The sequence below is a fragment of the Phascolarctos cinereus genome, unplaced genomic scaffold (assembly GCF_003287225.1).
Source record: "Phascolarctos cinereus isolate Bilbo 61053 unplaced genomic scaffold, phaCin_HiC Scaffold_4;HRSCAF=312, whole genome shotgun sequence".
Taxonomy (NCBI): Eukaryota; Metazoa; Chordata; class Mammalia; order Diprotodontia; family Phascolarctidae; genus Phascolarctos; species Phascolarctos cinereus.
This window is the reverse complement of record NW_027555847.1, coordinates 284,505,316-284,530,966: the sequence shown is the minus strand read 5'-3', so window position 1 is coordinate 284,530,966 and position 25,651 is coordinate 284,505,316. Positions and strand designations below refer to the sequence as shown.

Below are 25,651 nucleotides of genomic sequence, written 5' to 3'. Positions count from 1 at the left end.
TCAAGCCTCTCTCTTAGATCACCCTTTTTACTCTGGTACCTAGAACTGAACATGGTACTCTAGATGAGGTCTGATAAGGGTACAGTACAGTGGGATTATCATTTTCCTATTCCTGGATCTATGCAGCCCAAGATCATGTTAGCTTTTTTGGCTGCCATTTCCGTCTCTGATTCATATTGAGTTTGCAATTCACTAAAAACTCCCTGTTCTAAGAATTGCTGCTTAACCATGCCTTCCTCCATATTGTACTTCTGAAATTGTTTTTGTTTTGTTTTTTTGTCCCCACATATAAAAATAACCCTGTTAAATTTTGATGTGCTAGTGCAAAGGTTGGGGACCTGCCATATCCATATCTCTTGGATCCTCATATTTTCATCAGTTATAATAGCTGTCCTTCTCAGCTTGGTCTCATAAGCAAAACTTGATGAACATACTATCTATGCTAAGTCATTAATAAAAATGTAAACTTCACAGGGCCAAGCACAGATACTTAGAGTACCCCATTGGAGATGTTTTTCCACATTGACATTGAATTTTTAACAACTGCTGTTTTTAGTTTGGCCATCCAACCAGTTTTGAATCCATCCAATTGTATCATTACTGTTTAATCTATAGCTCTCTGCCTTTTTCAGAGGAATTGCATTATCAAAAGTTAGGCTTAAATCTAGGTAAAATATAGCCATGGCACTCTCCTAATTTCCTAAGTTAGTAATCTTTTTAAAATCAAAATAAGATTAGTCCAGTATAACTTGTTCTTAGTGAAGCCATGCCTTTATAATCCCTCCTTCCCTTTCTAAATGTTCACCAGCCATTTTTTAAATTATTCATTTAAAATTTTTTCTAGGACTGGGAGTCAAACTGACTGTTCTAAAACCATTATAATCAAGACCATCCTCTTCCCTCTCTTGAAAATCCAGAAATTTGCCCTTGTCTATTCTCATGGTTCGTTTCCCTTTTTCCATGATCTTTCAGATATAACTGATAGTGGCTCAGCAGTCAGATCTACCTGTCCTTTCAGGACTGAAGGTTGTAATTTATCTGGGCTAAATAACTAAAAATCATCAAGGCAAGATAGGTGCTTTCTTACTGTCTTCTTATATGACTTGATTATCAACTCTGTTAGCTTCTGTCATTTCCAGTGTAAAGTTCATTTTCTAAGGCAAAAACAAGAACGGAGCAAGGCTACTTTCTCTGTTGTCGGTTATTATTGTTCTATCTACCCCAAGCAAAGGACCTATTTTTTGATTCTCCTTTTTTCTCCCACTATAGTTAAAGATATCCTTTTGTTATTCTTGCTTACCTTGACAGCCTCAGCTTATTCTGAGCTGTAATATTGAATTAAATTGAATTGAGCCTTAGAGATTATCTAGTCCATTTTAAAGATGAGGAAACTGAGGCCCAGAGAAGTAGTGATCAAGTAAGCATTGAGTAATTGAATTGAACTGTTGTAATTACTAAATTAAATTGATCTTAAACTTAATCTTTTTACTGGTTAGGTAAATGATGTACAAAGAAGTCAGGTGATCTTGAACATTAATTTTGAATTTCATTAGGATAATAAATATTTTAGTTGAAAGGATCTTATTGGCCAACATGATTTACATAGGAAACATTTACTTGAAAAGCCATAAGCCACTTTATGTTCCATATCCATATCATTAAGGGACAGATTATTTGGTTTTTTTTCTTGAACTTACATGTATTTATATACTCAGTTTCTGTTTAATATTTTATTCTTAAGGGCGGGGCGATGTAGGCCTGGAATCTGTTTTCGTCTATTCAGCAAACTTCGATTTCAGAATATGTTGGAATTTCAGACACCAGAACTTCTGAGAATGCCACTGCAGGTGGGAATTTGATTGGAAACTTTGAACAATATACTTTATTGATACTGAGTATGCAGATGTGGCTTATTTTTAAGAAAACGTAATTACGGAAATTCTAAACTCACAAAGCAAATGTTTTAGGGAGTGTTTATTTGCATTACAGATGGAAAATTCATCCTTTAAGTGTTCTTTGAAAGTTAATACTATCATTTCTGTAGTAAATTTTCAGTAGTTTCAGTTTACTGGAAATACTTTATGTACAGCTTTTCACTAACATATTTCATAAGTTCACTTCTGTATGATTCTTTTATGTTCTCAATTGTTTTTGGAAAATAAATAGATAAAGTCATTTCAAGTAAAAGAAGCTTTGTTAGTTTTTAAAGGTTAATGCCATAAGTACATTGGTTCCCTAGGTTCTAGTACATAGGTCATCTTTATGTTATCAGTTTTTGCCACTTCAACATTGTAGGAAACCTGATCTTACAAAGAGACCTCCCCACCCCCATCCCGGGTAGGTAAGCCAGCGCTTATTTTTAGGCACTTGTCAAATTCTGTAGGATGTGCTGTTTCTATGCTTATAACTACCACATAAGATATAATCTAGAATTTAATTTAAAACCATATATTTTTAAAATTTTTATTTTAGACCTTATTTTTTAAAATATACTGCTTTGGCGAGTGGGCAAAATTCCAAGTCAATGTTAGAGATTAATTTTATTGCTTTTTTCAAAATGTGTTTACTGATTTTGATTTACAGGAGCTTTGTTTACATACCAAACTGTTAGCACCTATTAACTGTCCCGTTGCTGACTTTCTTATGAAAGCCCCAGAACCTCCACCAGCTTTGATTGTTAGAAATGCTGTTCAGATGCTCAAGGTAAGCATCTTAATAGTATTAGTTAATCTGTAATTGCTTTTGTACTCTCTTGTATAAATTTGTACCTCTTAAAAATACGTTTTTATTGATATCTTATATTTTTATATCACCTACATTTCCCCCTATACCTTTCCATATTCCCCTCCCAGAGAGAGCTGTCCTATATAACAGTATTTTTTTTTAAAAGAAAAAAAGAGGAAGAAAAGACAACTGGCAAAACCAATCAATGTAATGAAAAAAACCTGAAAATATATAGTGTTCCACAGCTATGGACCTGCCACCTCTGCAAAGAAGTTGAGGGTAGAAGGTGTCTTTTTGTATCTCTTTGAGTCTACTTCTTTGTAATTTTGCAACATTGACTTTCAGTTGTTTTGTAGTTGTTTCTTTCTCCATTTACATTGTTATAGTCATTGGGTATATTGCTTTCTTGATTCTGCTTGTTTTACTCTGTATCAGTTCATGTAAGTCTTTTTATACTTCTTTGTCTTCATCATATTTATAATTTCTTACGGCATAGTAATATTCCATTTCGTTCATATATTACAATTTGTTTAGTCATTTACTAATCAATAGGCATCTACTTTGTTTTCAATTCTTTGCCAAGACAAAAAGTTTTGCTATAAATATTTTGATGTATATAGGAACATTTTTTATGACCTCCTTGAGGTATATGCTTAGTAGCTTTCCAAAATAGTGGTAACTCTTGTAATTCATATTATTCTTGTACTTCATAATTCTTCCAAAAATAGACTAGTGTGCCTAATGTATGTAATCCCAGCATGACTATTTGCCTTTTTCATCACCTTTGCCTTTTGGTGGGTGTGAGGTAAAATCTCAGGCTTGTTTTGATTTGCTTTTCTCATATTATTAGTGATTTGGAACATCCTTTCACGTTGTTAATAAAAACTATTCACATTTAAGTAAAAGTGTGATTTGTAAAAAAATAAAAAATATTTCACATCTTAATTATAGTGTTTTTGAAGCAAATTGCCATGTTTCTGATAAGAAGATAGAGGAATAAGTCAGTCTTCAAACATTTGAAAGGTTGCCATGTGGAAAAGAGATCAAACTTAACTCTACTTGACTATAGAGGAGAGACTAGAATCACCGCATAACAATTATAAGGAGGTAGATTTGTCTCAGTATAAGAAAGGCCTTTCTAATGCTTAGTGGTGTCTAAAAAAATAAAATGGGCTCCCTCATAAAGAAACAAGATTCTCCTCACTCAGATTGTTCACTAAGACTTGATGAGCCCTTCTTAGAGCTCTTGTAGACAAGATTTGTGCATTGACTAATGGAGTTCGACTAGATGACCTTGAAGGTCCCTTCCAATTTATATTCTATGAGTATGGGAAACAGCAGTAAAATAGTTCGTTTTCTTTAACATGAGTATATAATTTTGTTTAGTATGATTAACTGGATATAACAGTAATTACATCCAATTAAACTTGGCTGTGTCATTTGTTTAGACAATAGATGCCATGGATACCTGGGAAGATCTGACTGAGCTTGGATATCATTTAGCTGACTTGCCAGTAGAGCCTCACCTTGGTAAAATGGTCTTGTGTGCTGTCGTTTTGAAGTGTCTGGACCCTATCCTTACCATTGCCTGTACTCTAGCATATAGAGATCCTTTTGTGCTACCCACACAAGCTTCTCAAAAGCGTGCAGCCATGCTGTGTAGGAAACGTTTTACTGCAGGCACCTTTAGCGACCATATGGCACTTCTGAGAGCTTTTCAGGTACTGTCAATTGTCATTTAATATATGGAAAGAGTAGAAGTTTTACAGATTTCAGCATGGGGGAGAAAAAACTTAAAATCTCAGAAGTGTTTAGTTATATATGTTATTCTGCTAAAGTCCTATGTTGTACATACTGGGTGGTTGGAAGTTAAGGCAGTGCTGCAACAAAAGCCCTTATAGTAAACTGCAAGAACTTTAAGTATTAGCCCAGTGGTGTCTTTTGAGGACTAGCATGCCTAAATTTCAAAAAATTCATCACTAGAAGGTTGACCATCAGACGATGGATATTTTTGATTATAGAAACTCATGAAATTATCTACTAAGGTGTAAAATATTTGTGATACATATTTGTGGAGGGGAAATACCTATACTCATGAAATCACAGCTCTTTCAAAGTATTTAAGCATGTGTTACCTTAACCTTTATTTTAATGATAATAATCTCAAAACATAGAAAATAATACCTTGAACAATAGCTGGTGCATTAAAGAGTATTAGTGTCCTTTCTTGTTTTAATACCATAGTCCTTAGAGGGGTAGTGTGATTTAGTGCTTAGAAGGCTGTTCTTGGATCCAGGAAGAGCTGAGTTTGAATTGTCTTCTGCCACTTATTAGCCCTGTGATCATAGGCATGCCACTTGACCTCTGTGAACCTCAGACAGCTCCCCAAAGCCAAGCCAACAATTTAATCTAACAAACATTTATTTAGTATTTGATATGTGTCAAGGAACTATCCTAGGTACCAGGTCCCTTCTCTCAAGGAGCTTACATTTTCCTGAGAGCACAAAAGACACATGTTTATTTGAGGATAGAGAGAACACTAACAATTAGGTGTAGTGGAAAGGTCAAGAAAGCCTACTACAGGAGGTGGTGCATGATCTTTTGAACACCAGGAATTTTAAGAAGTAGAAAGGAGATGGAAATCCATTCTAGGAACAAGTTTTGTATAAAGGCACAGAATGTTAAATTTATGGAACAAAAAGTAAGCCAGTGTTGCTGAAATGTAGGGTTACACCAAATGGGAACAATATGAAATTAGCCTGGCAAGATAGGCTACAGTCAGATTGTGAAGGGCCTCAAGTGCCAAATTGAGGAGTTTGTATTTTATTATAAAGGTAATAGGGAAATGGAAGGTTCATGTCACAGTGAAGTGACATGGCCAGACTTGTGCTTTAGGAAGATTATTTTGACAGTTGTATGGAGCATGAACTGAAGAGGGGAGAGAGACTGGAAACTGGGTGTCCAGGAAGGAAGCTGTTATATTACACCAACTGAGAGGTAGGAGGCCTGAACGAAAATGAGTATAGAGAAGAGAGTGGATATAAGAGACGTGAAAGTAGGATCAGCAAGATTTGGCCATTGATTGGACATGTGGGATGAAGGAACCACTAAAGTCAGGGGATAATTGTGAGATTATAAACTTGGACTTCTAGGAGAATGGTGGTATCCATAGACATCATGGGGAAGTATGGGAAAGGATCAGGTTTGTGTGTAAAGATGATGAGTTTAGCATGTTGAATTTAAGATGCTTATAGGGCAACCTCTTAGAGATGTCTAGTGGGCAGGTGGTTGAAGGAGGACTACTATTAACAGGAAAGATCAGAACTTGATTTATAGATTTGGGTGTCATCTTCATTGAGATGATAATTGAATCTGTGGGAGCTGATAAGTGAGAAGATATAAAAAGAAAAGAGTATCTAGGACAGAGCTTGGGGAGAAGACACCGTTTTTTTTCCCTCAAATATCAGAGTTTTTAGAGAAGTAATATGACATATTGGCTTGATTTCTGCATTTAGACCTAGGAAGAGCTGAATTTTAATTCCATCTCTGAAATCTGTTATAGTGGAAAGTATTTGGGAGGAAAAAGGGGCTTAACAATGTCATCAGGTCAAGAAGGACCAGGACTGCCATTGGATTCAACAGCTAAAAGATTATTGAAAACTTTAGAAGATAATAGTTTTAGTTTTTTTCCCGCTAAGAGTTTGGCAGATTTCAGGTGTACATATTATGGGGGAGAAAAAAATTAAAATCTCAAAAGTGTTCAGTCACATTTACAGAGAGAGAGCCAGCAGCCTACTGATTGGTAATCTTATTGTATCCAAACACAATTATCTTCTTTTAGGCCTGTATCTTTATATTTATGTTCTTGGCTCTTAATATGTTTGTATGGCATATGTTAAGTAAGAAATAGTATTTCAATACTTTAAGAACCTATGATTTCACTCATATTGGTCTCCCTAGCTAACGTAGATCAAACAACCTTAATGCCTTACTTAATGGTCTTTGCCAGTTGTAATGAGAAAATTAATCATTTTGCTCTTAACCTTCTAGTGATAAACCCTTCCTGACTTAACTGGGCTAGTTCTTAGGTGAAAGATATATATAATCTGTTGGTAGACTTAATATTTGAAGCCATTATAATTTAGTAAAACCTGCTAAAATTTGTGTAATATTTCTATAGCCTTCATGAACCTAGGAATGTCTTTCCATGATGATATTTCAAGTCAACAGGATTTATTAAGGACTTAGCATATGCCAGGCATTGTGCTTAGCATAGAATAGAACTTCAGGGGAAGATACCAAGAATATGGTTGGGTTTTTTTTTAAGAATGTAATTTTGGGGGGGCAGCTAGGTGGTGCAGTGGATAGAGCACTGGGCCTGAAGACAAGAGGACCTGAGTTCAAATCCGGCCTCAGACCAGACACTTGACACTTACTAGCTGTATGACCCTGGGCAAGTCACTTAACCCCAATTGCCTTAAAAAAAAAAAGAATATAAGTTTTTAAAGAGGGACAACAAAGTAAAATATGAGAAGCAGGGAGATAAACAGGCATGAGAAATGGGAAATAGAGGGAAGTTGTATATTAAAAAGATTGTATATTTTGCCACTTCCTGAGGTAGAAGATGTAGGATCTTAAGTATAATGTAAAGAACATTGGATTAAGATTGTAGAACCTAGATTAAAAACTCCCCTCAGCCACCAGGCAATCTGACCAAAACACTAAGATTCCATTCTGGACTCTTGTGATCTGTTATAACAATTCTAATATGTATTCTTTCTGTATCATTTTTTAAAAAAAGTTTTCTAATATAATTGCACATACATCTAGTGCTCAATAAATAGTGCTACATGTAAAATTCTTTTGGCTCACGTGGTGTTCATGGAGCCAGGAATGATTATTGTATAGTTTAAAATTTATATATGCCTATTACATGCAAAGCATTATTAGCATTATAACAAGGGACCATTAGATTACTAAATACCATAGTCTGCCTCTAGGCAGATAAGCAATAGAAGGAATATTGAAATAATGTTTTGTTTAGCATTTTTTTACCTTAATTTCCTTCTGTCCCCTTAGAACAGAGAACTTGGTTAGAAAAGAGAGAGAAGGAATTGCATCAAGAGGATTCTGTCATTTTGGGGGCTTCCTACTTTTACTATTACTACTCTGCTTCCTACTGTTTATCTAGGGCACTTTCCATTACTGCATAGACAGTTTACCTTACTTTTGTAAAGGTGAGAGTTATGGCTTTGGCTTAAGGATAGGGTGGCTGCTGTAAATTTTTGCAATATATATTATTTTGAAGTTTCATTAGAGATTGAATATTCCCCCAGCCCTAGGAGGAGAACAAGAGAATGAATCAAGTATCAATCACAGTGTAGAATTTTTGTTTTTTTGAAGTAGCAATAGCAGAAAGTAAAAATAAATTAAATATTGTTGGACCTTTCCCAGTTTCGGACTTCAGGTACATGTCTACATCATTGATGCCCTTCCCTCTATTTAATAAACAAGTAAGTTAAGGACCTTCATTTGATAAATTAGAGGATCACAGAGTCAAAAAATTTGAGAGATAAAAGGGACCTTACTGATCAACTAAAACATGAAGAAACTCCCCTCTTGAAGACCTCTAAGAAGGCCAAACTAGCTTATGATAATTTTTAAAGCTTAATAAAATACCAGAAGAAGAAAAGCAAAACTAGAGAGATAAATTAGGTTTTAGTTTTCAGTAATGCTGCTGCCTTGCATATTTTAGATGTTCGTTAAGTATTGTTTAATTTTCTCTATAGGCATGGCAGAAAGCACGAAGTGATGGCTGGGAACGAGCTTTTTGTGAAAAGAATTTTCTTTCACAAGCTACAATGGAAATCATCATAGGCATGAGAACTCAGTTGCTTGGTCAGCTTAGAGCATCAGGTAAAGTTTTAAAGTAGTTACTGTATTGAGTATAAGCACTGGCTCATACTTATGATGTTTTTAGCAGTGACAGCTTATTTTTGCCATGCAGGTTACACATTAGGTTGCACATATTAGGTTTAACGAAGTGCTTTGTGGAATTTTTCTTGTCTGTCTTTAGTCTTCTCATTTTCATTGGTATTGAAACATCTGAAATTGTGATGAACCTGCAAAGTAACATGCATTTACCCACTTGTGACTGGCATTTTTTCTTGCTCCCCTATCCCTCCTTCCCTTCTTTTTCTCCCCATATACACACATAGACATATATCTTGTAGCAAATATTTCATGGCCAACATTTTGACTGGGAAGTTGTGAAAGTTAAAATTTTCTTGTTCCTTCAAGTGGTGAAAGGTACTGCCACACCTCCATGCCTTCTCATCCTGTATGGTTCTTATCCACCTCCTATATATTTGCCAAAAGGGTCTACCTGATGTGCTAAAGGCCTTCCTTGCCTTCACCTGACATTAAGAAAATAATAGTGGAACACTGTGGCTGTCCATCAGTCTTCCTTTATCCTTTTCATGTGATAGGTTTTTATGTATTTCCTGTTTTACTCTATTTTTTTCCCCATGTTTTTCACTGGTTACATATCATAGCTTGCTCACACCCACCATATACTTCTCCATTGGCCTCTGAAATGTTTATTTTCAGTTCTTTGGAGACTTGTATTTCATGTCTTATTGCCTTACACCACCACCAGTAGAATGTTGGTATTAAAAAGGTGCGCTTTTATTTTCATGGGAGGCCTTGGAATTATTAAAGTACTTTCTAGTAATAAGCTTCTCTGAATTTAGTTACGTTGGTTCCTGAATAACAGACTCATTCTTTTTCTGGGGCAATACTTGAAGCATTTCCAGTATGGTAGAACCTGCTGGAACTTAAGTTCCTATGGTAGAGTCTTTGAGAACCCAGCATCACCACAAAATAAGACATTGTGGAAATTAAAATAAAATTGTTGAAGATTTTTAAAACCACTAAATTGCTTTATGGCACCAAATGCCTTTTTTTTTTCTTTTAGAGAACATTTAAGTTTCCATTTCCCTCTGGGATAATTACTTTGAATCAGTTATTGAGGATTGCATTTCAGTAAGGAAAAATACTTTGAGGCTTTAGATTTCAGGTTAGACAAAAGAAAGATATGCTGCTGTTAGAATGAAGGAGTAGAGTTTAATGATGTGTTGAATGAGGATAAAGGAAAAAAAAGTTTATGACATTTCACTTTTTATTGTAGCCAATATATAATTTACTTTGATCTGGGAAAATGTTCAGTTGCCCATTTGTAGTATCCTTTGGTAGCACATAGTAATTGATAGGTCAAGGACTAACATTTCAAGTAATAGAAATAGAAAAGATCTTAAGACATCATTTAATCCCAACTACTTACCTTCATCTTGGATGACCCAAAAATATGTTATAGAGATCATAGAATGATGACATTTAAGAAAATATCTCATCAAACCGCCTCATTTTATAGATTAAGAAACAATCCCAGAGAGTGTATGACTTCGTTTATTGAGGTTACAGAATTACTTATGAAATGCTTTTTCCTATTTATTCTAACCCTATTTTAAAGGTTTTCCAGAAGAGGATATTACATAAATCCGTGTGTGTGTGTGTGTGTGTGTGTGTGTGTATTTGATTTAATGGGTTATAATATTTTTATTGTGAAAAAGCTTTTGTTTAGTTTTGAAATAATTTATAAAGTATAAATGGGTTTTCTCCATTCTAGGTTTTGTTAGAGCACGAGGTGGTGGTGACATTCGGGATGTTAACACAAACTCTGAGAATTGGGCTGTGGTTAAAGCTGCATTGGTGGCAGGCATGTATCCTAATTTAGTTCATGTGGACAGAGAGAACGTAGTATTGACAGGACCAAAGGAGAAAAAAGTGCGGTTTCATCCAACTTCTGTTCTTAGTCAACCTCAATATAAAAAGGTAAGTTCTATTCTTGATTTCACTTTTAGAATGCAGAATAAATAGAATAAAATTTAGCCCAAGAATATGAAAATGCCAAGAATTTGTTTTTATGAAATATATTTAATATTTATATTCATATATTTATTTAGTATATGTGAAATTAAACACCAGGAAAAAGCAAATTTGATGGAGACCTAGGGATGAGAGAACTAGAGTGGTTATTTTAAAATAAAAAAAAATTTTGTTTAAAACTCATGAAATATTACATGTTTCAGGATTCTGATAATAGGATATATGTTACTATACATATATATTTCATGAGAAAACATTTACATTTTGAAAATATTTTAAGTAAACTGAGTAACAGTTAAAATATTTTTTAAATTTTATTTTTAATTTATGGAATAAAACAAGCATTTCCATAACATAGTACAATGAAAAAGATGATTGTACATGAAACTGCAAATCTGCTATGCACAATTTGCTATTCCTTTCAAATATATAACAAAATTATCATGTAAATTTCTTTTTTTCTCCTTTTCTTCCCCCACACCCTGCCCTAGAGATAGCTACCATTAGACACAAATTAGATAAGTGTAAAATTATTCTGTGTATGGTTCTGCTCATCAGTTCCTTCTCTGGATGCAGGCAGCATCTTTCTTTATATGTCTTTTAAAGTTAATTTGGGTATTTGTAATAAACAATAATTTATTTATTCAAAATCCTTATGAAAAATATCACTGTTATTATGTGTAGTGTTCTCTTGGTTCTGCTCATTTCACTCTTCATTATTTCATGCAAGTCTTTCCATGTTTTTCTAAAATCATTGAGTTCATCATTTCTTATAGCACAGTAGTATTCCATCACAATCATATACCACAACATGTTCAGCCATTCCCCAGTTGATGGGCTTCCCTGCAATTTCCAGTTCTTTGTCACCACAAAGAGAACTACTATAAAAATTTCTGCAGTTGATAAATAGTCAAAGAATATGAACAAGCAGTTTTACAGTGAAGTCAAAACAATTTATGCTAATATAAAAAATGCTCTGAATCATTATTCATTAGAGAAATGCAGATGAAAACATTGATATCATTTTATATCTACCAGATTGGCTAATATGATAGAAGGGGAAAGTGACAAATGTTGGAGAGGGTGTGGAAAAATTGGGAAACTAATTCATTGTTGGCAGAATTGTGAAATGATTAAACCATTTTGGAGAGCAATCTGGAATTATGCCCAAAGAGTTCTTAAACTACCTATGCCCTGTGACCCAGCAATACCAATTCTTGGTCTCTTTCCAAAGATATTTTTATAATTCCATAATTATGTATTTTAATTTTTATAATTTTATGTAATTTTATTTTTTATAATTTTAACAGATTCCTCCAGCCAACGGCCAAGCAGCAGCTCTTCAGGCACTCCCCACAGATTGGCTTATATATGATGAAATGACCAGAGCACATAGAATAGCCAATATCCGATGTTGTTCAGCTGTGACACCTGTCACTGTTTCAGTATTTTGTGGACCAGCTAGATTGGCAAGTAATGCACTTCAGGAACCTTCATCTTTTAGAGGTAAATGTATGCTGAGTTGAATAAAACTCAGTAATTGTAATTAAAAGTTCTTATTAAAACAATATTATGAAGTAAAAAAATCAAACACAGTAGCTGTTATTATGTGTAAAGTGCAGTGTATGTTTCCTCATGAGACAAAGATATTCCCAGTTGGTAGATCATACTGTACTGGAAAGGCTTTGAGTATGATCCCAGCAACAGTATAAGTCACCTTTCTGAGGACCTACCTAGCTAAGTAGTACCACTAGCAAGTCATCTGCTTGATGATAAATTCATTGGACAGAGCAACCAACTAAATAAGGAAAAATACAAAATGTTCTTCGGTTTCTGTAGGGCCATTGGTAAGATTCTGGAAGAGTGAGCAGAGGATGTTAAGAATTACAGAGCTTTTAGACCATCTCTCAGTTTTAACTTAGCTCTAAATATGAAATCTTTGTGCAGTGACAAAGGAGTAGCTATATTACCGGAAGAACTGAATTATATCAATGACAACGTTTTCATTATAAACAAAATGATAAAAAAGAAGAAAAGTGCCACATGAAAATGCAAATAAAGGAATTGATGGAGTGACTTTTATTAGAGGTTTAAAGGCAATAAGAAATATCATTTCATGGGACATTATCATATCATACTGTTGTGATTGTGAGTATTCACAAAAAGACCACAATGACAACAATTTAAGTTTATACACCAATGTATGTTTCTGGGGACAAAGTCATAGAACAGTTCTTTGAAGAATTTGCTAACTCTCCAAATTAAACATGTATTTTGATACTTACTGACTTCAGTACAAAGGTGAAAATAGGGACAGTGCTGCAGTGGTGAAAAATATATTGGAAGGGATGGATCTGGAATAAGTACTAAGAGAGACCAAAACTTATGTTTTTCATAGTTAACTTGTGACTCTACATCATAAATACTTTCTTCAAAAAAAATTCGGAAAGGCAGGGACACAGTGAGCACTAAATTACATCACACCAAAAAAATGAAAATGATTATGTTAACAGGAAATTTAAACAAACTCATTGCTTATGTGAGAATACTTCCTAAATTAGCTGTCTATACATTCAAACCACTAATTTATTAGAGCAAAGATCAAAGTGAATACAAAACCAAAAGGAAAATGAGAAAATTATGGTATGCATTAAAATAACTTTAATCTTTTTTAATAAATTTTCAGTGTTAAAAAATGGGATGTAGATGGACAAAAGTACATTGGTGCTAAGTATAGTAATTTCCTTTAGAAGTTTCACTGACAGACATAATTGCCAAGGAGACAGAAGAGAGACCAAAAAAGCCTAAAAACTGCTTTAATTGGGTAACACTTGACTTACTTGCCAAGTAAAAAGAGAGCAATTCAAGAGCAACTGCACCAGTTAGAAATATGAAATCTTATGGCGATCAATGGTGATTGCTATTACTGCTTTATAAAATAGAGAGAAGCTGAAAAGTTAAGCCAATCTTGAAAAAGCTTGGCAAAGATTGAATTAAGTAGAGTCATCCTGAGAGTATTTAGGAATAACCTGAAAGAACAATATAAAAGAAGATGGAGAAAAAAATTTATAACAAACTGTTTTCACCATGAAGAACAATGGAGCCACCATGCTTAGACTAATGTCACATTCCTGGATATTTTTTTGAGTAGGTAGAAATGCCATTAAAGAACCAGTTTGGAAATTTGTTTTTCAATTATTCAGTCATGTCTGACTCATCATGGCTTTGTGGACCATATTGTCTATGGAGCTTTCTTGGCAAAGATACTGGAGTGGTTTGCCATTTCCTTCTCCAGTGGATTAAGGCAAATAAAGATTAAGTAACTTGCCTACAGTCACACAGTTAGTAAGCATCTGAGATTTGAACACAGGTCTTCCTGACTCCCAGTGCTCTCTTCACTAAGCCACCTAGTTGTCTACTAGGCAAACACAGGCAAAGTGACTTGCCCCAGGTCACATAGCTAGTAACTGTCTGAGGCAGGATTTTAAGTCAAGCCTTCTGCTTCCAGGCCCAGTACTGTATCCACAGAGCCATCTAGCTGCCCCAGGTTTGGAAGTACCAATGAGATTAGATCACATGTGCATAAGCAGTATCTATACTGGAGGTAGTACAATTGTGAGAGTGTTGAGTGAATAAGATTGACAGATTATTTGAAGAGAAGGTACCAAAGACATGGAAGAATCTTGAACTTTATAAATAACAAAAAAAAAAAAGAAGAAAGCTCAAAAGCGTGTCAACAACTGTTTACTTATATGCCTGCTTTCCAAACTATATAACGATTTTATGAGAATAATCTACACTCATATCAGAGGAATTCTTGATGGATGATGTAAGTAGAGAGTGAACCTGCTTTCTTAGACAGTGTTCCAGAATGGGTCACATCTTTATAATATAATTGACTAATATAACACTATTAAGATTTATAAGGCATTTTATGCATATTATCTTTTGTCCTGGGTTAGAATAAATTGTATAGGAATTTTACGAACAACTTGGTAAGATCTCCAAATCAAGTCCATCTACACTAATACTTGGTGACTTTAGTGGAAAGGTGGGAAAAGGTGAAAATGGAGAGAAATATATGGAAAAGTATGGTTCAGGAGAAAGAAATGAAATTAACCAAATAGTTGGAGATTGTACAAAAGCCTTACATCTCTATATCATGGACTTTATCAAAAAAAGAATTGGTAGGCACTGGATAAAGTGAGCATGAAGTAACTTCACAAAGAATGAAATTGACTATGTTTTAACAGCCTAGAAAAGAAATGTTACTGACACGGGATTTATTGTATGGTCAGCTACATGTGTACAGACTATTGACTCATCATAGTAAGATCAGTAGTTATAATAACAAGAACAAAAAAGTAATAAGAAAAAGATATGGTGAACAATTAGGATGATTTAACTGAATTATTTTGAAAAGCTACTTAAAACCAAAATGCGAAGTGGACAACAGAAATTACATCAACACCAACTATGATAATTTCATGCGGAGGTTAAACCAATATATATTAATTCCTACAACAAGGAGACCACAAAAGATTCCAGAAAGTGCTTTAGCAAATAATTGATTTGCTGACCAAATAGAAATAGCTGACAAAGGCAACATTGAGTTAGGGTATAAATTAATCTTCAAAATATTATTAAGAAAAATTATGAATGGTTATGAGCACTATTATTTCACAGAGCAGACAGAATCAGTGGAGAATAAAACCACTTAAAATAAAGCATAGCAAGTCATGTCAGTTGCATTTAAAGATGGAACTGGAAAAAAGTCTATAAATAGAAGAAAAAATGGGGAAAAAAATTAACTTTTAACACAGGTCAGCAATGGTAATGAAACCACCACACTTGAACTATAATATCGTAGTTTCTGAGGTACTTACAGATGAAGAGGACAAAGATGGGAAAAGCAACCAGATTAAATCACGTACAGTTATCCCTTCCACGTCACAACTTTCTCCATTAAGGTTTCAATTTATCACAGGTTGGCATAAGAAATTAAATGGAAATTTTGTGGGAGTTTTGCAGAAGCCTCAGATGAGCATGTCAAAGCCAGCAGATGGCACAGAGCCTATGACTAAGTACTTAACCCAAAGTTTACAATAAGGTACTGTAAACACCCCATAAAAGAAAATATTCAGACTTCTCTGGGACAAAGGGAGAGCCAAAGAATTTTACACCGATTTTCCAGATCGCAGGGGCACCATGTGCCTAACCCACAGGATGTTGGAAAAGGAATAACTGTACATATAAGACACCTGTTTTTGAGGCATTACAATTGAGAGTATTGAGGGATAGATACACAAGTTATTTCAAGGAGGAGAAGATACCATAGGTATAGGAAAAACCAGATTTTTTTGATAATAAAAAAATGTATATGCCTACTTTTCTATCTATTCAAAATGTTTATGGAGTTATCTGTAGGAGAGTTGAGGGAATCCTCAATGAGGGTACACGTAAGGAACAAGAAGCTTTCACAAGTGATTTCTTACAGTGAAATATAAAAAATATAGAGAATGGCATCCTGTTGTGCTCAGTATTTTTTGGTTATGAAAAGTTATTCAACTTATTGGGGGGAAATGCCATATATACCTGATGACTAAAAAGAAAAGAAAAACTACCAAAACCCCCCCAAAAAAACCAGAAATGAATGCTGCAAAATTATAAAAAGCAAGCATGACCCCAAAGAAAATGTACAAGAAGGGACAAAACCTCACTCTACCCCTTTGCAGAGATGGATGGACCATGATTGTAGTATGTTGTATATATTTTTAGACATTTTTCAGTTAATCAGTTTTGCTTATATTTTTCATTTAAAACGTGTGTTATATAGGATGACTGGGAGAGGAAGGATTGATGATATAATTGATATATGTATTGATGATATATCACAAAATAAAATATAACATGATATAATTTTATGATATATCAAAAATAAATGTCATAAAATTATATATATATGTATATATATATACATATATATATATAGATGATATAATAAAAAGGCAAAAAGCTTCAGTAAAATTTATTTTTAAAAAATACTGCCTTACAGGCTCTTTTGCAGCAAGATAAATCTTATCTCCTCCTCACATTCAGGATTCCTTGGAAGATATAACAGCAGAAATGACCTTCTGATAATAGAGTTCAGGCATTGTATAATATAGGGACATACATATTTGTCATAAGTATTCACTGTGGCAGAGGATATCTAGCACAGAAGTACAAGTTGTAGAAGGATTCCCTATGATAAAGTTCCCCAAATGTTCCTTTTTTGGGGGTGATGTTGTGTTAGTTGCATCCTCAAGTCATTATCGATCTGCCTGGAAGAGATCTGTAATCACTTAAGAATTTGACTTGTCCATCTTCATTGAAAAAATCAAACAGATGAAAAATGCCTATTCTGATTTCACCATGCATCAGCTAAAAAATTTCAGTGAGGCCACCCAGTAGAGCTTATACAACAGCGTATGTATCTGAGTTAGATTATACATATAGACTGTGAGTTGACCCCAGAGTTAAAAGTAAATACAGGAGTGGACTGGATTGCTTTCAGGATCTTACAGAGCATTTTTGCTAATCCAAAGCCTCCAATAACAGCAAAGGCCCATCTTTTTAATAAAAACATTTTATCAGTTTTGCTTGTGTGGCAGCGAGACCTGGAGCACCACTTCCTTGAAGAACTAAAGATAAACACAGAGAATATAGTGAAAGATGTGAGCAGGGACCTATAACCAATGAGGAACTCTGAAGAACATGTAGAAAAGATTTCGTTAAGTAATATGACAGAAAGAGAAGGTGGGCTAGTCATATGGTGAGAGCAGGGGATGATGTATAGGTGGCCAGAGTGTTCCATTGGGTCTTTGTGGTACCTGAAGAAAGTGAGGAAGGCAGGCGTCAAGCACCTTGGGGAGGACATAAATGAAAATTGAACTGTATGGATTATGATCTGCATCATTGGAAGGAATGCCTAATTTATGAAATCACAGAACATTTTCATGATTTATGTATTGAGATTTCTGGGCCTGACCTGATTCAAGTAGGTCCAGTGATTCAGATTTGGTTTTGCAACAATATGGGGCATTCATAGACCATTTAGCAAAATTAATTTTACTTAACAGTAGCATGGAAAGGATATTTAACAAGGATTTAGCATCCATTTGGTGACCCTGGGCAAGTCATTTAACTCTGTCTCATTTTCCTCATCTATAAAATGAACTGGAGAAGTAATTGACAAACTATTTCCAGTATCTTTGCCAAGAAAACCACAAATGGGGTCATGAAGAGTTGGACGTGACTGAAATGACACGACAGCAACAACAACAGCAGCATAGAAAGGATATTTAACAGGGATACAGCATTTATTTAGTTGTACATAATGCTCTTGTTTTTTGCCTTGGTGGTAAGCTCCTTCTTATTCACTAGGCTTTTATATGTATGTTAATGCATTGAGCCTTAGACTCTAAAACCAATTAAATCCAGAAGAGTCACTAACTTTATGGAAGAAACTAACCTATCTTGTATGCATGAGATGTTGCTTCTACCAAACCTTTGATCATCAATATTAGGTTTGCCACTGTCATGGAGAGTTCTAATGCAAAATCCAAGCTGAAGTGGATTCCCTAGAGGTGATAAGGACCTCCATCCACTCTTACTTGCAGATGAAATTGTGTTGATTGTGTCAAGCCTGAAGACATTGTAGAGCCTCCTGAAGGCCATCCATAACCACTCAAAAGAGTTTGGTCTTAACCATCTCACAGGAAAAACCAGATGGTTGATGAATGTCTGTTGCCCAGATTATGACATGCAGATAGATGAAAATAGCACTAGGAAGTTGCAAAGCTCTTTTAGTGACCCCAAATTTCTCCCAGACACAAAGGCCCATCTCTTTAAAACCAATATTGGACTTGTGGGACATGGAATACTACACTACAGTCTTTCAAGAATTAAAAATGATGATCACCCAGAAGGCAATGGAAAAGAATATGGTGTTTATAAACAGGCCGTAATACATGATGATAACAACGAAAAAGAAAAACAGTGAAGAACAAGAGTAACATATGTTTTCAAAGACTGGATGACTCAAAAAAGAAAATGGACTAGTTATCTGGAAAACATGAGTAGTAACTGGTGGATACCTCAGGTGCTCCACTGGTGTCTTAATGATAAGGGAAAGAGGAAGGCTATGTGAGGTAAACTAATTTATTGCAATGACAAATTTGCAAGAAGACAGAGACAAGAGTCACATCAAATAGGCAGCCATGGGTAATTTGTGATCGTCATTGTTGGAGGGAACGTATATGAATGCACAGTGTTTTTGAGCAGTAAATACCAATTTTTTTAATCATGATTTTTTTTATCATGATTTCTGTAGTTCCAGAATATCTTAAGATTTATATGTGCATTCTCAACTATGATAATAACTGAATTTAAATAGTATTTTAAGGTTTTCAAAATGCTTTATACATGAATATCTACTTTGACTACTTGAGCTTTCCTGAAGGATGTTTGCTTTTCTTATATCATCTCCCCTCCCATTCCTCCTTGCTGGCTTTTGAGACAGAGAAAACTGGAAGAGATCTGTCCACATAAATATTTAAGTAAGTCAGGAAGATTTATGTAAGCATGGGAACATTCCTTAGAAACATCTTTAAAGATTTTTTTCTGCCCTGAAATATATGCTAAAATTTGTGTATTTTTTTTCTTCCTTAATGTTTTGTTTGAAAAGTGGATGGTGTTCCTAATGACAGCAGTGACAGTGAAATGGAAGACAGAACCACTGCTAATTTGGCTGCATTGAAACTGGATGAATGGCTAAATTTCAAAATGGATCCAGAGGTAGTTCTCTTTTAGTAGACTATATAAATATATTTAGCAACTTCATGTTTGTGTGATTTTTCTAACCAGTTCTCTCCCCTGAATATTGAGAGAAACCTGGGGCAGCTAGGTGGCACAGTGGATAGAGCACCGGCCCTGAAGTCAGGAGGATCTGAGTTCAAATGTGCCCTCAGACCAAACTTGATACTTACTAGCTGAGTGACCCTGTGCAAGTCACTTAACCCCAATTGCCTAAAAATACAAAAAAGAGAGAGAGAGAAAAAAACCTGTTTTGTTGTTATTCTCACTGTAGACTCTATCTTCAGATGAGTTTTTTGCCCAGTCCAGGGATAGATAGAAAAATCAAGTTCTTGGCCATAAGGATGACAGTGTTAGGGAGAAAGGTTAGGTAGTATTTCAGTGAACCTGGAAATATTTCTGAGAATAGTTCTTCACAGAACACAGAAGTGTAATAGTTTAAGAAAAAAAAAGAGAGAGAGAGAAAATGGTACATAAACATGAGATTTAAAGTCAGAAAACCTAGGGGGTGAATCCCCTCTATCATTTACTACATGTGTCATATCACCTCTTTAAGCTTCAGTTTCCTAATATTTGTAAAATTAAAAAGTTGAAGTAGATGATTTCTGATGTCCCTTCCATCTTTAAATTCTATGCTCCTAAGAATTTCTTTCTACTTATGTATGTTGAGAGAGAGGGAAGGAGGCATAGAAGGAGAGAAAGAGAGATGGGGGTGGGGCGGAGGTGGCAGGAAAAAGGAGACAACAGCTTTTCTTTCAAATTATGTATATCAAATTGCTTTCCTTCTCAATGAGCATGGCGGGGAGGGAGGAAAGGAGGGAATTTGGAACTCAAAATTTTAAAAACAAATGTTAAAAATTGTTTTTACATGTAATTGGGAGAAAATAAAATATTAAATAAATTTTTTAAAAATCAAGCCAGAAAAAAAAAATCCAAACCCCTCTCCCCAAAAAAAGTAAAAGTATGGGTAAAATTATGAGGAAAATAAGCATAAGTTTTGTTCATTGAAAATTGCAAAATCCCCCGAATAATGGAATAAGCAAATAGTTTTTACATCCTCTGCTTCAATATGAATTCTAACTGAATAAAAATTAATTACAGGCTGCCAGCTTATTGCTACAACTCAGACAGAAATGGCATAGCTTATTTTTGCGCCGTATGAGAGCTCCTTCCAAGCCTTGGTCTCAAGTTGATGAAGCGACTATAAGAGCAATCATAGCTGTTTTAAGCACAGAAGAACAGTCTGCAGGATTGCAGCAACCATCAGGGATTGGCCAGCGACCAAGACCAATGTCTTCAGAGGAACTTCCTTTGTCATCTTCTTGGAGGTCAAATAATAGCAGGAAAAGTTCAGCAGATACTGAATTCTCTGATGATTCCTCTAATGCCGAAAGGTAAATGTTTTAGGTTTTTATGAAGATTAGCATTAGCTTCAGGAAATTGTATGAAGAAAAGTTCTGTATATGGAAAAATTCACTGTAACATTTATCCCTTTCCATCTTCTTCTCCTTCTTTCCTGTTTTCCCTCTGCCCCTCAATTTTCCTCTTCTTCCCTCAGAATTCAAGGACAAAATTAAAACATAAGCTTAAACAAAGCACATATAGAGCCATAATAGCAGTATCAGTATGAAACAAATGCTTTATTGAAATCCTGTCTCCCCCTCCCCTTAAATTCAAAGTAATTTCCTTGTGGGTATGGGGGCTCTAGTAACCAGAGGGATGAAGGTAGGGATCAAGATAGGATCTTGTGGGAAATGGCGCTTGATAAGCCTTAAAGGAAGCCAGTGATTCTGTAAGGTAAAGGTGAGGAGAGAATATATTCCAGGGATAGGGAGACAGCCTATGACTGTCTTATTACCTCAGGGATGAGGTAATGAAGGCCTACCCTCAAGGATCTTACTTTTTACTTAAGTGTTCAAATATATGCACAGATGAATATAACAGTAGCAGAATTGAGGGAGAAGAAAGCACTAACTCATAGGGAGATAGGGAAGGCTTCATAAAGGATTTGGCATCTGAACTGAGCCTAGAAAGGATAAGGCTTCTGAGAATTGGGGATGAGGATAGAGTGAATTCTAGTCATGGGGAACATCTTTTGCAGATGCACAGAGCTGGGGTGGGGGGAGGAGAGTTAGTGAGAAATGTCTAGTCCTGGAAACAGCTAGAAGCCAGGGTGGCTAAAACATAAAAGTCATAGAGAAGAATAATTGAAGTGAGACTGTGGTAGGTAGAGTGTGAAGGAATAGAAATGTCAGCATAAAGAGTTTATATTTTATCCTGTATGAGATGGAGGCAGAAATTTTTGAGTAGGTAGGAGCTTTCTCACTGGGAATCCCCCACATCGTTGAAATCATAGGACCAGGCTGAAACAAAATTATAGAGTAAATTCTCTATTTTATTATTTATATGTTATTTATACATTTATATTTTTTAACCTCAGGCAAAGCCTAAAAGCACTCTCATTAGGACTTGGATACCAGTCCTTACATGGAGCCAAGTGTGTGCTCCACAAGCAGGACATCTTCTAAGTAAGCCTCATAAGGCTTCACCTTATAATAATGACTGAGCTAGTGCTGCTTCTGAGTTTAATCTGGTCCCTAGGAATCCAGATATCTTCAAAGTACTCCCAGTTATCCACTTACAGTATAAAGGAAGCTCCTTGAGGGCAGCCGTATGAAGTGATTTTTGAAAATGGTTTGATACTGAATTGGGAGAGCCTTATGATGTCATTCAAGACAAAGGGGCTCAGATCTTCAAGCCTACTTCAGGAACACTTGAAACTGCCCAAACTAGCAAGGCCATACCTATCTGAAAGGCTACTAAGTATTTGAAAAATGTCACATGGAAAGATGTTCCTTTCAGTCACTAACATAATAGGTTTGGCAAATAGGTCCAGATTGAATAGTGTGATAAACATAAGCCTCTTGGCCCCAAAATTTTCTGAGTTCTTTCTACACTTACTCAAAAATGCAGTACGTAAGGGTCTAGATGTGAAATTTCTGATTTTTTAATACGTCGGATCAACAAAGCTTCCAAAATGTACAGGTCTACTTATAAGACTTATGGCCAAATTAGTGTCTGTGCCTCCTCTCACATTGAGATAGATGGTTCTTGTTGGAAACAAAAAAGCAAAAACAAGATTGTTTTTAAGCCAGAGTAGTAGTTCAAAGTAAGTTGAAATATAAGTAAGAAATGAAAAATTATGACAAATGGAAAATTAATCAATAATTATTTATTAAGTGCCTGCTATGTAATATTAACATGCAAATAAGATGAAATTCAAAATTTACAGTTGACCTAATCAACATGGTAGTATGATTTCTTCCAGTGCCATTTAGTAGCTCAGGAGTAGAAGCAGAGAATTCAGATGTTGAGGGAAATACAGGGTTAAGAAATTTGAATTTGAAATGTGATAGGATGAGGGGGCAAGGGTAGAACACAATTTCTAGCTGAATTGGTCAACTAAAGAATTGGCTCTGAAAAGAGAAAAGTGAGGCCAGAGCAGGGATGATGGAATGGCAAAATAGAGAAGGATGGAAGAACACTGCTGGTAGCTATAAAAAGGAAGGCTAGAGGAGAAGTGAAACAGTAAGAGATGGAAGAATAAGATATTGTAATTATAGAGGGTAATGCCAAAACTCCAGTTATGGGTAATGGTCTCTGAAGCTTTAGGGTTAAGGGAGTAAGAGGTGCAAATTTCCTAACCTTCAGTACTTGTCAGTGATTATCTACTATGATAAAAGATAGCATTGGTATAATGTTTAAATCAATAAACATTTATTAAGTGCATACTATGTACCAGGCACTGTACTAAGTGCTAGGAATACAAATACAAAAAAGAAAGATAGTGGCTGCCCTCAAGGAGCTTATAAGGAGCTTCTTTTCCATATACTGTAAGTGGATAACTGGGAGTACTTGGAGCTACCTGGATTCCTAGGGACCAGATTAAACTCAGAAGCAGCACTAGCTCAGTCATTATTATAAAGTGAGGCCTTATGAGGGGATGAGGCTCACTTAGAACATGTCCTGCTCATGGAGCATGCACTTGGCTCCATGCAAGGACTAGTATCCAAGCCCTAGTGAGAGTGCTTTTAGGCTTTGCCTGAGGTTAAAAAATAAAAATGTATTACAGTGTTTTGTTTTTGACGGTACAGATGTTTCCAACACACCCAAGCAAATCTTTTTACATTTCTAAAAAGTTTATTGATTGTTAATGAAAGGAGTAATGTATCCTTTAAGTTTGATAATATTGTATTAACATTACTGAGGTCCCAATCTTTATGGTTCCAAGTGTGATGGCAGGCAGCCCAGCACTTACCACAATGCCTGGCAAGTAGTAAGCATTTAATAAATGCTCTGATTAAAATGATGAATATGGGGTGGAGCCAGTACAGCAGAGTGAAAGCAGTGGCTTGCTTGAGCTCTCCCCAAAACCCTCCAAAATACCTGTTAAAAAATGGCTTTAAACAGATTCTAGAGCAGCAGAACCCACAAAAAGACAGAGTGAAATTCCAGCCCAAGACAACCTGAATGGTTGATTGGAAAGGTCTGTTGCCCCAGGCTGGGAGAGGAGTGCAGTTCAGCATGGGCTGCACAGGCAAAAACAGCCTCAGCAAACCTGGAGCTGTACTCAGGGGATTGAATCAAGGGGAGCTGTGGCAGTTTCCAGACTTCTCAACCCACAAATGCCAAAGACAACTTAGAAAGTGAGTAGGAAAGGTCTGTCAGACCTGGCTGAGAGAGAAGCCAGTCCCAGTCCTGGCATGACTCCAGGGTGGTGGCTGCTTCTGCAGCTCTTGGCCCACAGACAGAGTGGGAATCAAGTGGCCAATCAGAGGGAGATTGCCAGGATCTCTTTGCTGGTGCTAAGGCAGGAATCTCTTGCTTTGCCCATGCTTGGATCTAGATCACAGTTCTGGGTGGCAGTCCTGGGGTGACGAGGAGCTCTGATGTGGTGGAGCTTGTAGTGGTAGTGCAGAGAGAAATCTCCTCACAGTTCCAAAGCAGAAAAGAGTGCTCGTGGTCATTCATAGACCAGAGCACAGGCCAGGAAAGGACTAGACACCTTGCCCCTTGATCATACAACCTTGAATGAACTGAAAATTTACAGGTCCCTAGAAGTATCTGAAAACAGTTGTTGCACAAAACCCCTGAAGCTTGGGACAGTACATTCTCCATACTGGAAGCAGACCCCTATCTTAACAAAGATTTTAAAACTCAAGTAATTGGCTGGAAACTTGAGCAAACTGCACAAAAAAAGTCAGACCGTAGAATCTTTTTTTGGTGACAAAGAAGATCAAAACATACAACCAGAAGAAAACAAAGCCAAAGCTCCTACATGCAAAGCCTCCAAGAAAAATATGAATCAGTCCTAGGCCATGGAAGAGCTCAGAAAGGATTTTGAGAAGCAAGTAAGTGAAGTAGAGGAAAAACTGGAAAGAGAAATGAGAGTGATACAAGAAAATCATGAAAAACAAGTCAGCAGCTTGCTAAAGGAAACCCAAAAAAATACTGAAGAAAATAACACCTTAAAAAATAGCCTAACCCAAATGGCAAAAGAGGTCCAAAAAGCCAATGAGTAAAAGAATACCTTCAAAAGCAGAATTGGCCAAATGGAAAAGGAAATCCAAAAACTCACTGAAGAAAATACTTCCTTAAAAATTAGAATGGAGCAAATGGAAGCTAGTGATTTTATGAGAAATCAAGAATTGTAAACAAAACCAAAAGAATGAAACAATAGAATGGAAAATAGATCCAGGAGAGATAATTTAAAAATTATTGAACTACCTGAAAGCCATGATCAAAAAAGAGCCTAGACATCATCTTTCAAGAAATTCTCAAGGAAAACTACCCTGATATTCTAGAACCAGAGGGTGAAATAGAAATGAAAAGAATCTACCAATCACCTCCTGAAAGAGATAGCCAAAGGAAAACTCCTAGGAATATTGTAGCCAAATTCCAGAGTTCCCAGGTCAGGGAGAAAATATTGCAGGCAGCCAGAAAGAAACAATTCAAGTATTGTGGAAACACAGTCAGGATAACCCCAAGATTTAGCAGCTTCTACATTAAGCAACTACAGGACATGGAATATAATATTCCGGAGGGCAAAGGAGATAGGATTACA

General features: G+C 35.6%; 1 protein-coding gene across 1 annotated transcript in view; it reads left to right on the top strand.

The window, feature by feature from the left end:
• YTHDC2 (YTH N6-methyladenosine RNA binding protein C2) overlaps positions 1 to 25,651 on the top strand; it is an 83,227-nt gene that overhangs the window by 47,129 nt on the left and 10,447 nt on the right. The window contains exons 18-25 of the mRNA XM_021009446.2: positions 1,742 to 1,847; positions 2,584 to 2,703; positions 4,173 to 4,445; positions 8,514 to 8,640; positions 10,412 to 10,617; positions 11,982 to 12,177; positions 19,400 to 19,509; positions 20,629 to 20,921. Of these exons, the coding sequence (XP_020865105.1) occupies positions 1,742 to 1,847; positions 2,584 to 2,703; positions 4,173 to 4,445; positions 8,514 to 8,640; positions 10,412 to 10,617; positions 11,982 to 12,177; positions 19,400 to 19,509; positions 20,629 to 20,921 (1,431 nt within the window). The remainder of the gene's footprint in view (positions 1 to 1,741; positions 1,848 to 2,583; positions 2,704 to 4,172; positions 4,446 to 8,513; positions 8,641 to 10,411; positions 10,618 to 11,981; positions 12,178 to 19,399; positions 19,510 to 20,628; positions 20,922 to 25,651) is intronic.